At 37.3% G+C, this 14,689-nt stretch overlaps 1 protein-coding gene across 4 annotated transcripts in view; it reads right to left on the bottom strand.

The window, feature by feature from the left end:
* Nucleotides 1-1,892: 1,892 nt before the first annotated feature.
* LOC127413637 (myotubularin-like) overlaps nt 1,893-14,689 on the bottom strand; it is a 43,763-nt gene continuing 30,966 nt past the window's right edge. For 3 of the 4 annotated variants that reach the window (XM_051650926.1, XM_051650942.1, XM_051650932.1), the window contains 9 exons: nt 14,565-14,648; nt 14,225-14,374; nt 13,679-13,864; nt 10,847-11,032; nt 9,542-9,745; nt 9,229-9,321; nt 8,219-8,332; nt 5,263-5,439; nt 1,893-3,914 (listed from right to left, as the gene is read on the bottom strand). In XM_051650926.1, the coding sequence (XP_051506886.1) occupies nt 3,732-3,914; nt 5,263-5,439; nt 8,219-8,332; nt 9,229-9,321; nt 9,542-9,745; nt 10,847-11,032; nt 13,679-13,864; nt 14,225-14,374; nt 14,565-14,648 (1,377 nt within the window). In that variant the 3' untranslated portion in view covers nt 1,893-3,731. Of the gene's footprint in view, nt 3,915-5,262; nt 5,440-7,296; nt 7,360-8,218; nt 8,333-9,228; nt 9,322-9,541; nt 9,746-10,846; nt 11,033-13,678; nt 13,865-14,224; nt 14,375-14,564; nt 14,649-14,689 lie in introns of those variants that run through there. The other variant, XM_051650951.1, reaches the window with a different exon arrangement.

The raw sequence follows: 14,689 nt of genomic DNA, 5'->3' as shown, positions 1-14,689 counted from the left end.
CAACTTTCTGTTAACATGCTTGGATACAGCACTCTGTGAACAGCCAGCTTCTTTGGCAATGAATGTTTGTGGCTTACCCTCCTTGTGAAGGGTGTCAATGATTGTCTTCTGGACAATTGTCAGATCAGCAGTCTTCCCCATGATTGTGTAGCCTAGTAAACCAAACTGAGAGACCATTTTGAAGGCTCAGGAAACCTTTGCAGGTGTTTTGAGTTGATTAGCTGATTGGCATGTCATCATATTCTAATTTTCTGAGATAGTGAATTGGTGGGTTTTTGTTAAATGTGAGCCAAAATCATCACAATTAAAAGAACCGAAGACTTAAACTACTTCAGTCTGTGTGCATTGAATTTATTTAATACACGAGTTTCACAATTTGAGTTGTATTACTGAAATAAATGAACTTTTCCACGACATTCTAATTTATTGAGATGCACCTGTAGATGCCTCACATGTCCTCAGCTGACAGCTTCATTGAATTCTACCCACTCAACACCAGTTTCATGTACAGCAGTAAAGAGAAGATTCAGGAGTGCATGCCTTATGGGAAGAATTGCAAAGAAAAAGACACTTTTGAAACAGAAAAACAAAAAGAAAAGGTTAGAGTGGGCAAAGAAACACAGACATTGGACAACAGATAATTGGAAAAGAGTGTTATGGATCTTAACCCCATTGAGATTTTGTGGGATCAGCTATACTGTAAGGTGCATGAGAAGTGCCCGACAAAACAGTCACATCTATGGCAGGAGCTACAGGAAGCATGGGGTGAAATGTCACCTGAGTATCTGGAAAACTGACAGCTAGAATGCCAAGGATCTGCAAAGAACTCTTTGTAGTTTTTTTTTTTTTTTTCAAATTGTAATAGTAATTTTTCATGTTGTTAATGTCCTGACTATACATTGTGATCAGTTGAATGCCACTTTGGTGAATAAAAGTACCAATATCTTTCCATAAGATCAAAATCTGTACATTATTCCAAACTTTTGGCCACCAGTGTATCTATCTATCTATTTACTTTTAGATTCTGATTGTAGTATTCATGCATTCATTGCAGTCAGGCATGCTTGCAGGTGTTAAATAACGTTCTAATGTAAAACTTTGGATAAAAAAAAAAAAAAAAAAAAAAAATGCATGAAAAGGTAAATCACTCAAAATAATTTTTGCCTATTTTAAAGCTTTACACATTTCAATTTCATAACAAAATGCCATTAAATTGAATTGTGTAATCTTTAACAAAATTAAATTAATACAACTTTGGTTTATTTTATTTATGATTACACAATTCAATTTGATGGAATTTTGTTATTAAATTGAGTAAGCTACGGTGCCAATAATTGCTTTTTGGAACTATTGGCAAAAATCTATGCCGATAGTTTTTATTTTTCATTCCTCCATGTTCATCTGTGGCCGACGCAGGATGATTCTAACAGCGACCCCTGTTGGTGAAATAAAAACAATCACTGACACCTCAATGGGGATTAGCTGTAGATTAATTGGTCTCAATCTATCATCATTGACAATATTCATCCATATTTTTTTATCCTCACTTCTATGCATATTTTGATTAGATAATCAATTGCTCTAAATTGAAATGAGGGCATGCAAAGAAAATTGTGACTATATAGAATCTTATAGTCGCACGCACACACGCACAACCCTTTTTATATGGTTATTATTGGAATTTTGGTTGAACAACTATGTCCATACCTGTTATCGTAACGAAAGACTACGAATCTTTTTAACATGCAGTCGATATATATATAAAAAAAAAACTATCAGCTGATTAATTGGTTATCAGCATAATCCACTATTGGTCGACCTCTATTGCATAGTGCAGTATCACAATATCACTTAATAAAAATATCACAATCAAAATGCTTGGGAAGACAAGAACGAGCATAAGGAGTCTTTTTTTTTCTTCATGTGAACTCTTTAAATTAATTTAATCAGCATTATGTACAAACAATAGCTGGTCAACAAATAGAGCATACATATGGGAATACAAAACACAAATAGATCCCTTTTAACTGTTATGCCTAACTAAAGTTAATGTCAGGAAAAAGAAAAAAATCAGAGTGCAGCTTTCCTTCACTCAATCTCATTCATTGAGCAAGGGGACTGAGAACAAAAGAATTCCCTACAGAATCAGATCATTCTCAGATCTAAAAAAGCTAAATCTAAATGCCCATTACAAAAACAAATGAAAAAAGAAATTATATATGAGGATGTCAAAGAAATTACCTACAATTACCAAAACTTTTTTCTAATTACTTTCATTTTTATAAAACTGTCAAATTTTACACTGAATAAAATAATAATATTTTACAACAATAGAACTTTCAACAGTAAAATAGGTTTCTGTTTGAGGTAATTACATAGTTCTGGTACTTCTACAAAATAAAAAATAGATTTTTGTCATTATCCCCCCTAATAACAAACCAACCGTAAATGGTTTATTTGTTTATCGAAAGTTGTCTTCTTCACACACTGTGGTTTAAACTTCATATCCTCATTGAGGTCAAAGTCTTTAGAAGGCAGCATGACATACAGTAGCCTCCCAATATGGTCTCAGTTACTCTATAGCCCATGTTAGTCACAACTCCGATTGTGAGACAGCTCAAACATGCCACTTCATATCTCAACCACTCTGTCCTACCTAAAAGGACTAGGGAGAACTTTGATACTCTGTCTCTTTGGGAGCAATACAGTCTGACCCGAAATAGGCCAAATAGTAGCTTTATGTGGCAACTGCACATCATTTTTAGGGGTAAACTAAAGCCGCCCATGGGGTTTGGAGTACAGGCATTCAATCTCCAATCCTCACAAGGAGAAGAATCAACCTGTCGGTTCATACACACAGTGAATGGAAAACATTCTGTACTACCACTAATGCTGTCATAAAGGAAAACTATTTTCTCTATTAAATATACACCTGAAAACCTCAGATACGAGTAAAGGCACTGAAATGGTCTCTCTGTCACTCTCTTATATATAAAAAAAAAAACCTGGTTCTGTTCAATAAGCTAATGTAAATGACCATTTTTCTACCATACTCAACTGCGCAGCGAATGACATTTATGTTGGAAACATTAAGACATTTATGCAACAAAAGCTTCCTTTACCTTTTGAGGTCAGTCAAAGTTTGTCATGCAGTTAAACCAAGTATTTTAACAAATGAAACGACTGCTCTTCCGACGGCTGAGGACCCTGCTTGACTCTGGATTGACAGGACAATATGCAAACTAAAGTTCATACAGGAGCACTCCGTAAACAAGACCAACACATTCTCTCTCTTTGACTACCTCATAGACACTATCATACCAGTGCTCAACATTCAAAAATGTTTAAACTCTTCTCCATTCAGATCTAGACACTTTAGATCCAGGATCCCTAATGACGTGCATAACGCAACACAAAAATCATGTGCATCCATCCAACGCAATCGCTTTCAAACATCACATGACTATTCCAAAAAGTTTCCAAGTGGTTTCTTAGATACGTGTACACAATTCCAATCACCTTTGTCAATGAAGAAAAGCACTGTCACTTTAAGGCTTCTCTTTTCATCCAGGTCAAACTAGTTGTTTTTTTGCACGATGAAGGCCGTACTGTGGTTTTATTGCATAACTGTTTTGTTACTCGTTGTCAGACATCACTACTAATCGTGTTACCATAATTATTACTATTGCTATGTACAAATGTCCGATGTCTGTAACAGTTTGCGAGTGGGATCAAAATGGTGTTTGTAAGTGTGTGATGTGCTGATTGGGCGTGGCAGCATTGGGGGTGGAGCTGTTGGTCAAGTGGGTGGTGGATTGTGTGGAGTCTGATAGCTGCAGTTCCTCCAGTTTCTTCAGGTACTGATCCCTTAACGCTAGTAGCTCCTTATAGCGCTGCTCCACTGGACTCTGTTGCTGATATGCACAAATACACACACACAAACATGCAAACAAATGAGGCAGAGTGTGACAACTGTGATGGGAATAACCACCAGAGGGCAGCAAAAACACTTTGACTCTCCAAACAAATAAAACGTACATAAAAACTAATTACACATGCAAACACAACAATGACTACAGGTATGTATAGCATGGAGACATGATTTTTGTAATGAGATTTCACAGAATGAGTGTCTTTTGACTGAGTCTGCATCGAGTTTGTGTTATTTACATGGCGCCTTGTCCTGGTGGCTGTATGTAACATTGTGCTTTGTGTGGATTATCAAATGATCTATGCATCCGATTACTTTGTGTGTGAGCTCGTTTAAAATATTATAACATCCTCTAAATAATGGTATGTGATATTTTATGTTCTGTTTATTTTTTGTGATGTTATAAGTGAAAACGCAGCAAACACACAACACCAACATAATTGTCAAAGAAATATACTTACCTATTACTCGCTATGTTTTTGTCTGTGAGTAAAACAAATAGGCTGGTTGTATTCTACTCTTTGAGAGCTTTCCAGCAGCATATGACACATGGCTATTTGATCAGTCTGATGTCTTTACCGATTACAATAATATGTACAGTGCATTAAAAAAAAAAAAAAATATATATATATATATATATATATATATATCTCAAAATGGAACACTTCTGATTTGTCTGCACATTTCAAAGCAATTGTTCAGTTTTGGTCATAATGCCTGCATGAGCTTCTAAGCTTTCAAACGATACCTATTTTGTGTTGGTCAAAACTGTAGTTGCTAATATTTTGACAATTATTTTGTTCTCTCTTCTTATCGAGGTTAATGGGTTAACCGCCAGAGAGGCATTAAAGAGCACCACTATAGTACATATGAGTATTAAATGCTTTTTATTGGTCTATTAGTGTTTAGCCTTTGATTTGTCCTCTAGAAACAAAGATGTACTACTACTGCTGTTTATGAGAAACATGGTCAGAGATTGTACTAAGGTTTATTAATGCCAATGCAAGAGTGGCTGCTGTAAAACCACTGTGATGGAATTCATGTGTGTGTCTGTTTGGTGATAAGGACAGTTTGAGTGACAGTTTACTGCAGTGCCAGTCAGGACGTAATTAAACTAGAGAGAGGATTTTCTGCACCACTGAATCAGAGGGTGCACATACGCACACACACATCCAGAGGCAAAATCTCCCACTAAAGAAAAGATACACACACATGAACACCTCTCACTCTCTCACACATCTGGTCAACCAACTTAAATAATGCTTACCACCATGCAAAAAAAAAAGCTTTACATGTATAAAAAAACTACAACTGATCATCAAATGTTATACCTGGTGTTGTATGCGAGGGTTCCAACGGATGTAATAAGTCACCCACAGCTCTAGGTGGCGCATACTGGCTACAGGGTAAAGTACGCGACTTGACTCTGACGTGTAGAAGGGATTTATATATGAGGATGTGTTGCTGTTGATCAACGACCACAGAGATACCGTTTTTGTCCGAACGTTCTAGAGAAACAATGTACACACACACAAAAAAATAATAATAATTTAAAAGATAGAACAATAAACAGATAACTGATGTGTTGGTCATTAAAATATATATGAATCTGTATGGGATTAACCACAGTAACTGATTTTAAACCTTTTTGAAAATGACAGCCAAAGAGCCATACCGTTCCGATAGCACATTATCTTACATCTTGAATTACAGGACAGAACAGTACAGAAAATAGCAGGACTATAGACAGCTATAAAACAGGACTGTGCTCTCTAACGTTGATGTTGCAGAGAACGGCTCTAGAGGGCCCACAGAATGAATGTTTCATCTCCCTAAAGTGCACTCTACTCTGTCTGAGAATCAGCGAAGCATCTCTTTTACTCATGCTCTACTTCACACAATGAGCGGAGAGAGAAATACAAGGCAATGTGAGAGAAAAGAGAGAGAGAAAGAGGTAGCAAAGGCCAATTAATCCCAGTATTGTCAACCGGCCTCAAACATGTGGTGAGGAATAGGAGCTCCTTTTAATGAATCTATTTTCATAATGTATGTATTAGTGACAAATCTATGTATTGGTCAGGCCGATGATTCAACCTAGCCAGTTTTCAGTCTAATCTGGATGGGTCATTATCAAAATATGGTGACAAACATGTCAATTGACTTTTTAGTCATGAAAAAGATTTCAAACAGAAGAAACCCCATTTAAAAGGCATCCTTCCATAATCTAACCTTTTATTAAATAGTATAAAATGGTTTAACTCTACATTGTTTTAATTTTTTAGAAATTGCCTGAAAAAAAACCTTGTCCCCTTCATCTGGAACACAACTTCCATGACATGTACATTTATACACCAATCAGCCACAACATTAAAACCACCTGCCTAATATTGTGTAGGTCCCCCTCGTGCCGTCAAAACAGCCCCAAACCGCAACTCAGAATAGCATTCTGAGATGCTATTCTTCTCACCACAATTGTACAGAGCGGTTATCTGAGTTACCGTAGACTTCGTCAGTTCGAACCAGTCTGGCCATTCTCTGTTGAACTCTCTCATCAACAAGGCATTTCCATCCACAGAACTGCCACTCACTGGATGTTTTTTTGTTTTTGGCACCATTCAGAGTAAATTCTAGAGACTGTTGTGTGTGAAAATTCCAGAAGATCAGCAGTTACAGAAATACTCAAACCAGCCTATCTGGCACCAACAATCATACCATGGTCCAAATGACTGAGATCACATTTTTTCCCCATTCTGATGGTTGATGTGAACATTAACTGAAGCTCCTGACCCGTATCTGTATGATTTTATGCACTGCACTGCTTCCACATGATTGGCTGATTAGATAATCGCATGGATGATTTTGGTGTGAGATGGGCAGGTATGAGTATTTCTGTAACTGCTGATCTCCTGGGATTTTAACGCACAACAGTCTCTAGGATTTACTCAGAATGGTGCAAAAAACATCCAGTGAGCAGCAGTTCTGCGGATGGAAATGCCTTGGAAATAACCACTCTGTACAATTGTGGTGAGAAGAATATCATCTCAGAATGCTATTCTGAGATGTGGGTTGGCGCTGTTTTAGCGGCACGAGGGGGACCTACATAATATTATGCAGGTGGTTTTAATATTGTGGATGATTGGTGTATTTGTATTTAATTCATTTTGTTTTCTCAGGTCAAGCATTAGTGCAAGGCCTAACATGTGTGCAAAAAAGCAAAGCAAAATAAATGTAATAATTAAAAAGAAAATGTCCCTTGACTTCATGTCATTGGTCGGAAAGTCAATATTTTTTGAGTATGACCCAGATATTTCTGATTTGTTTTCTGATAAAAAGTCTTGAAGGGATAGTTCACAGAAAAAAAATGAAAATTCTCATATCATTTACTCACCCTCATGCCAAAACAGATGTGTATGACTTTCTTTCTTCTGCTGAAAACAAATGAAGATTTTAGAAGAATATTTCAGCTCTGTAGGTCCATACAATGCAACTGAATGGTTACAAAAACTTTGAAGCTCCAAAAAGCACCTAAAGGCAGCATAAAAGTATCACGATATGATTGATGTGGATGAGAATCAGATCAATATTTAAGTGCTTATTTTCTATAAATTCACCTCCCTGCCTAGTAGGTGATGATATGTGTGAAGAATGTGAATCACCAAAAACAAAAGAAGAATGTGAAAGTGGAGATTGATAGTAAAAAAGGACTTAAATATTAATATTTTTCTCTTATGCCTTTATGTCCTTTTAGAGCTTAAACATTTTGGTCACCATTCACTTGCATTGTATGGACCTACAGAGCTGAAATATTCTTCTAAATGTCTTCGTGTGTTCATCAGAAGAAAGTAATACACATCTGTGATGTCATGAGGGTGAGTAAATGATGAGAAAGTTTACATTTTTAGGTGCACTATCCCTATAAAATTACAGCCTCAAATTTTGAATAATGCTGTTGCATTTTTTAGATTAAATATCTCAATATATCTCTGGCCATTGATAATGGCACTGGATATTAAAAACATGCTTCAGTCAACACTAGTATGTATTTTCATATTCAGTGGCACTGAGCACAATGCATGATAGGCACTACACAAATAAGGATGATTTATTTTTATATTGTCAAAATGTACATTATGGCCAGATTCATGTCAACTAAACATAATACTTTACTGATTTCAGGAGGGAAATCCAGGGTCTATTAAGCAATGTGGCTTACTGACATCAAAATCACAGCAAGATAATAAAAAATCAAAATTGTGTGTAATATGTTATTTGCATGTGATTTCTTACATTGCTTTCACGGGCACTCTCACAGTTATAGAGAAATGTTCCAAAGCGGCAGCTGAACAGGTGATCCAGGATTACCACTAGGAGACGTTCATTAAACTCAAATGCTGTGGGGAACTGCAGATGTAGGAATGGGAGCAAAGGTAAAGAGAGCATTAAATCCAAATTATCTGGATAAAATGATACCATAAAATACATTATGAAAATGTGTACCAATAGTGATACTGACATGCATTAAGACAGAGGGTCTCATTCACTAAACATGCGTACATGTAAATTGTGAATGTTTTCACACTGAACTCATGATTTATTAGTAAGTTTGCACTTATATTTTTTCAAAATTTTAGGATACATTTTAGAATACATTTAAACCACATGTATGCATGTGGACCAGTGGTGGCCTTATATACATGGAATGTCCCAAGATGTTTTTATTAGAAATTGGAAAATAGTATATAAAATTATATATATATATAATAAATAATTTAGGTCACCCTAAAATAAGTCCTCCTTATTTCAGAGTAACAAAAACTAATTGTATAATAGTTGTGGTTTATAGCTTGATCTGGGAAAGGTTACTCATAAAAATGCAGCTGTCCTTGTGTAGTCTAGGCTTTTATAAAAGGCGTTTATTGTTCAGCTGGTTTGGAGAATCACACAGTTGGCTTTACTCAAAGATTTTGCTTTAAGGAGATAGTGCCTCTGCGGTGAGTGGTAATATATGTTTGCAGTGTGACGAATGGCTGTACAGGGGAGGTTGTGCGGAAACCCTTTATATGGAGATGGTTTGGGAGTGTATTATGCTAGTTAAAAAGTTTGGGCACCTGCTCCCTTAATTACAATAATCTGGATTCATAAACATGAGAACGAGGGCAAAAACAAATATTGTGTGAGCACAGCAGTTAAGCATAGGAATCTTTTCTGCACACATAAGAACACTTTTACGCAAAAATTTTAAATGAGACCCACCATGCTGACATTTCTGGCAATGTGTTTGACATTTGCATTTTTACCTGTTTAGTCATCTGCCACACGCAGTCGATAAATTGCAAAAAGATAGGTGATCTGTCCTGATCTGCATGGTTTTTGTCTCCATGGCCGATTCTCTGCACACACATACACATTTTATAAAGTTAGTACCAAACGCAAGAATGTGCTGAGATAACAATTAAAATGTTTTGTTTCCACAAAACTTGAGCTTAGGGTTACCCTTATTTATGCTCTATCAAAGCAATCACTGTGTTAACATGGTTGACAGAAACACTAAAATGCCAAATACTAGATAAAACTTTGTACAAAATCATACAAAAGTTCGGTGAGACTCACTGAGGCGAACTTGTGTCCGAAGCTGATCCATTCTTTCTCCAGTAGCACCTGGAATCCCCTGAGAGTTCTGTAGTAGGAGTCCAGCATCAGCATGGACAGAGAGGTGAGCTGAGCTGTGCGGTCCCAGCCATCACTGCAGTGCACCACCACAGAGTTACCAGACGACACCTTATCAGCCACCTGGATGGCCCCTGACAACACCAGCTAGAGCAGGTGGATAGGTACAGTAGGTTGTTAGATTGTTAGATGTTGCTCTTGTCAGCAATTCCTGTTATTGCAGCAGTTCTTGTTGGGGGGTGAAGGGGGGCATAAGGGCACAGGCATTGATAATCTCCCAAGTTTTTGAGGGGTTTCTTAACCTGGGGACCTAGCTATTTTGGACACTAACATTTATCATGTATTGACATCAGTGTGAATTCTGAGTTTTTTTTTTTACCAAGATTTTACCAAACACAGCCATTTTTTTTTTTTTAAATGGGGGTTTGCCTTTAAACAGGACATTGAAGAATGACAGGAAATTACTGGGGGCGAGAGTGGTAATGATGCAGGTCAGACTTAAACTTGCATCCCTGTTGGAGCACAACAATATAGGGCTACAACTGAGCAGCAGCTCCGACACACAAACTCATATACCATATTTTCCATAAATAATGCCGCAACTGAATGCATGGTCAAAATCACATTGTTGACAATAAAAACATATATAAGTCACATTTTGTGTATAAGTCCCAGCCTGACAAGGGTTGCAAATGACAGACATCTGGACCCAGGAGTAGCAGACTTCCCCTCAGTTGCTCATTATGTCAGGTCGCTCCGTGAAAATTCTCTCAAGGTTTATGCATCAGATCACTTTGTATTTTGGCTTGTTTTAATCAGGAGCATCTGCTTAAATATGTAACTCTTTGAGCTTTCACACACATTGTCAGTCAAGGATATTTCTGAAATCTGCAGTCATACTTGCTAACTGCATGTTTTTCCTAGGTATGATGATAAAACATCATTTTGTGGGGAGTTGCGTGTGACAGCAGTCTTTAGAGTATTCTTGTTTGTTAGCACAATAATGTTAGGGTGGACAGAATATTTAAACTGGTTGCCTAAAATACTTTGTATAGGCAGAATATTTTGAATAGGCAACTTAAAAACAATGTTGTTAAGCATATGTGTTTTTGTGTGCAGTGTGTTTGACCTGCCGACATCGCAAAGTCACAGGAACTTATATTCCAGAAAATGCAGTATGCTAAGTTTATCTCTGTCTTGCAAGACAAATATAATTATATTATTATTAACAAACATTACAAGACACACCTTTATATGCTCTAGCCAGTGGGTTGACTCCAGGCTGGAGAGCCAGTGAGAATCTTCCACATTGGGGTAGACAATGTCCTTTAGTTTCTTCAGTGACTCTCTCATCACATGGATATTATGGATGTCCAGAAAGACCAACTCAGCGTTCTGATATGCATCATCACCCTCGTAACCCCCGCCCGTGGCCTGGAGGGTAAGGATTAAGAGGTCTACTGGTTAAGGGCGATGTACATGATTACATTCAGAATTTCTGCTTACTTGCTTTCACACTTCATATACCCAAACACCTTGTGCCAGAGAAATGATTGGATCAATAAGGCCATTTTAAAATGCTCCATCAGTGGTTTTTCATTCAGTGCTGCTTTTGTGGACCAGGTGGTCCAGTTTTAGGTTGGCTTTGCCTCAGTTGGTTTGAGCTTGTAACACGCAAAGGCTGAAACATACTTGTGCCAGTGCACACTCTATCCTTCATGAACTTACAATAGTTTCTTAGGTCCTGTTTGATTACAAGTGGACAGGCGAGACAACATCACTGTTTACAACTAGATGTAATACGCTTTTTTAACAAAAAAACCATAGGCCGATATTAATATTTTGCCACTTAACTTATTTTGTCATCAGATCACTGTTTTACTTTGGAATTATGCTTTAAAAATGTACAAAGAAGTACAAAAGCTTCCACTTTCCTAACAATAAATACATTTAATTCAACATGGATTGGATATGTTGAACATATCACAGGCCAAATTTTTTAAGAGAGCCACAATGAAAGATAAATAGCTTAATATGATAACATGATGATTGATATGAAAAAAGTTATTTTGTACTTTTAAAACATTTTTGCACTTCTATTTTTGCAATTTAATACAATTCACATTTTACATGCATGTACTGTATATGATAGACAGAACATTGCAAATTCATACTATGCATATGTTGGGCAATTCCACTGAAATGTCAACCACATCATGGAAAAAAAATGTTTAAACAAAAGGACCCTTTTAGAAAACACCCTTTTAAATTATGTATTATATTAGTGTAATGGATGATGGATATTGCCATCCAAACCGCAAGAGGGCGCCGCTTGCTCACACAATTCTGATTGAAGCACTGAGTGCAGAAACACAGCCTTTTAAGGTTAAGTAATCGCGCAAAGCAATATTGCGATTTCACTTTCTTTTCTTTTTTTCCCCCCTTTTCTCCCCAATTTGGAATGCCCAATTCCAAATGCGCTCTAAGTCCTCATGGTGGCATAGTGACTTTCCTCAATCCAGGTGTCGGAGGACAGTGCATCTTATCATGTGGCTTGTTGAGCGCGTTACCGCGGAGATCTAGCGCGTGTGGAGGCTTCACGCTATTCTCTGCGGCACCACGTGCCCCACCCAGAGCGAGAACCACATTATAGCGACCACATGGAGGTTAACCCAACGTGTCTCTACCCACCCGAGCAACCGGGCCAATTGGTTGCTTAGGAAGCCTGACTGGAGTCACTCAGCACGCCCTGGATTTGAACTTGCGAGTCAGTGTGGTAGTCAGTGTCTTTACTTGCTGAGCTACCTAGGTCCCTGCGATTTCACTCTTAATTCAATCAATCGTGCAGCATTAATGGATATCATACCAATGTTTAAGAAGTCAAAGTCTGCTGGTTTCAAAGCTTTTCGAATGGTTTCTTCATGTAGCCTATAAGTAAGTTCCACTTTAACAACTGTCAGGTCCGTTTATGCCGTTTTTTCTGCATTAATGCAACAATTAGAAAGAAAATAAAAATAAATATTACATTCTTAGGACTGCCTACCCTTCTACATATTGTAGCAATTATTATTTCTGGATTGTGCATTGAATTCACTGAGTTTTTACAAAGTGTGTTACTAATCAATTATTAATAAACTATCGGTTTTTCATATCGGCGTTTTCATGCTTATTATCGATATGCTGATGGTTTTAATTAGGTCAATAATCGGCCGATAAATATCGACAGCCAATACAACTGTGCATCCAGAGTTTCAATGCATCTCTTTTGACCAGTTGTGTTTGGATTTCGAGGGGAGGGACTCTGATTTTATGATTGCATAAATCACTCACTTCACTGTGTTACTGCATAATGATAAAGCAGATAAAAGTAACCAGTGTATTGTTTCTTAGTTATACTTGCATTTAATCGCAGCGCAAAAATGATATTTAGAGCAGCATTCTTAGTTATGTTAGTGGAATACCTGTAATTTAGTTATTTTAGTACCTCATTCCACATGTGCATTTACACTAAAAGTCAAATATGGTTACATGTATTTTCAACCACCTCCAAATGTGGTTAAAGCAGACAAATGAAATCTCAAAGCATCTTGGGCCTCATTTACACCAGTCTTTAGCGTCATCCCGTTTCAAACGGGTCGCCCATCAAAAAACCAGGTGTAAACGGGGTCTTGCTTTTGAGCAAGGCAACAAAACCTTCATGCCTACAAATACAAAAGTTAAAAAGAACAAACCAGGAGTCCATGTATGAATGTTAAACAAGCAGCCCATACCTTCAGTGGAAAAGGACAAGGGTCAGGAATGTGTTTCAAATGTATGAAAAGGATTCTTCATATTCATTAACCAAGACCTTTATGGTAATATATTTGAGACATTTGACAAATATTTAAATAAAGCAATAAATTCTGACAAAGTATATTAGTTTTACAGAATGCAGTGACTCATGGAAAGTGTTGCAAAGATCAACTTATACTTAGATTTAAAATTAATTAATCCAATCAAACGTACTGAATCTCTGTTAAACCCAGGGCTGGCAATACTTCCTCCTAGAGTCCAGTTATTAGCAACCTTCTAGAGTCTAACCTTGTTTGCCACAGCATTGACGTTGGGCCTGGCGTCATAGATGGTGAGTTTTGTGGTACCATTGGCCTCTCGAATTAGGTCCAAGTAACGTTCGTCATCTTTGTTGCGCTTGCCACTCATGCCCACCAAAGGCTGGCTACACCGTGTGATCACAGCATGGTTCTCTTTATGAAACCATGACAATACCTGAGTGTGGGAGGAAATGTATCACTATTTCAGAAATGGATGACCTCACCCAATATGTAAATGTCTTTAGTTAAAGGTTCAGCATTTTCATCATACAAACACATAAATATCCAACTACATAGCACACTATCAAGATTAAGAAATGTTTTACATATAAATAGAATAAAATAGAAATACAACAGGGAGGGGACAATATAATTTACCATATTACATAAACCTAAAAAGCATTCCTGTCTTCTATAAATGCAAAGCCAGGCTCTGAAATTGAGATTCTTCAAATATTATTACACAGCCTCGGTTCTTTGCTTGAATCTGAGCTTTACACCATTACTCATATTGGTCATCTGCGAAAGAGCTCACCGGGATGCGGCAACGAGACCTGAATGTTGCGACTCTTCTCAGATCTTCATCTGGGGCTTTGTATGGAACGACAAGAACTGTAGGATAGGTGTCACACAGCTCATAGTTCATATTGATGAAAGTGACCCTCCACTCATTATTTGGTAGACCCTGGCAAACAGAGAACAACACATAATCTTCAAGAGGCAAAGTGGATTGTGTACTATGTAAACCAACTTGTTATTACTCATATAGTATGCCATATATATATATATATATAACCAGTCTTCATTGTAAGTAAATAAGTGTGGGCAGGACAGCAGGGTCTAAATCAACTTAGGTCTTGCCAGCTGGTCCTCACCTGCCTCCTGTACTCTTCCATGGGCTCATACACATTCCAGCCATTCTCCTCATACTTTTCCTGACTCAGAAATGCAAAGAGTTGCTGTAAACAACAAAGAAAGAGAAATACAATCAGTTAAACCA

Source organism: Myxocyprinus asiaticus, chromosome 2 (assembly GCF_019703515.2).
Source record: "Myxocyprinus asiaticus isolate MX2 ecotype Aquarium Trade chromosome 2, UBuf_Myxa_2, whole genome shotgun sequence".
In the NCBI taxonomy this organism is placed as follows: domain Eukaryota; kingdom Metazoa; phylum Chordata; class Actinopteri; order Cypriniformes; family Catostomidae; genus Myxocyprinus; species Myxocyprinus asiaticus.
Note: the sequence above shows the minus strand (reverse complement) of the source record. Positions and strands in the feature narration are given on the sequence as shown.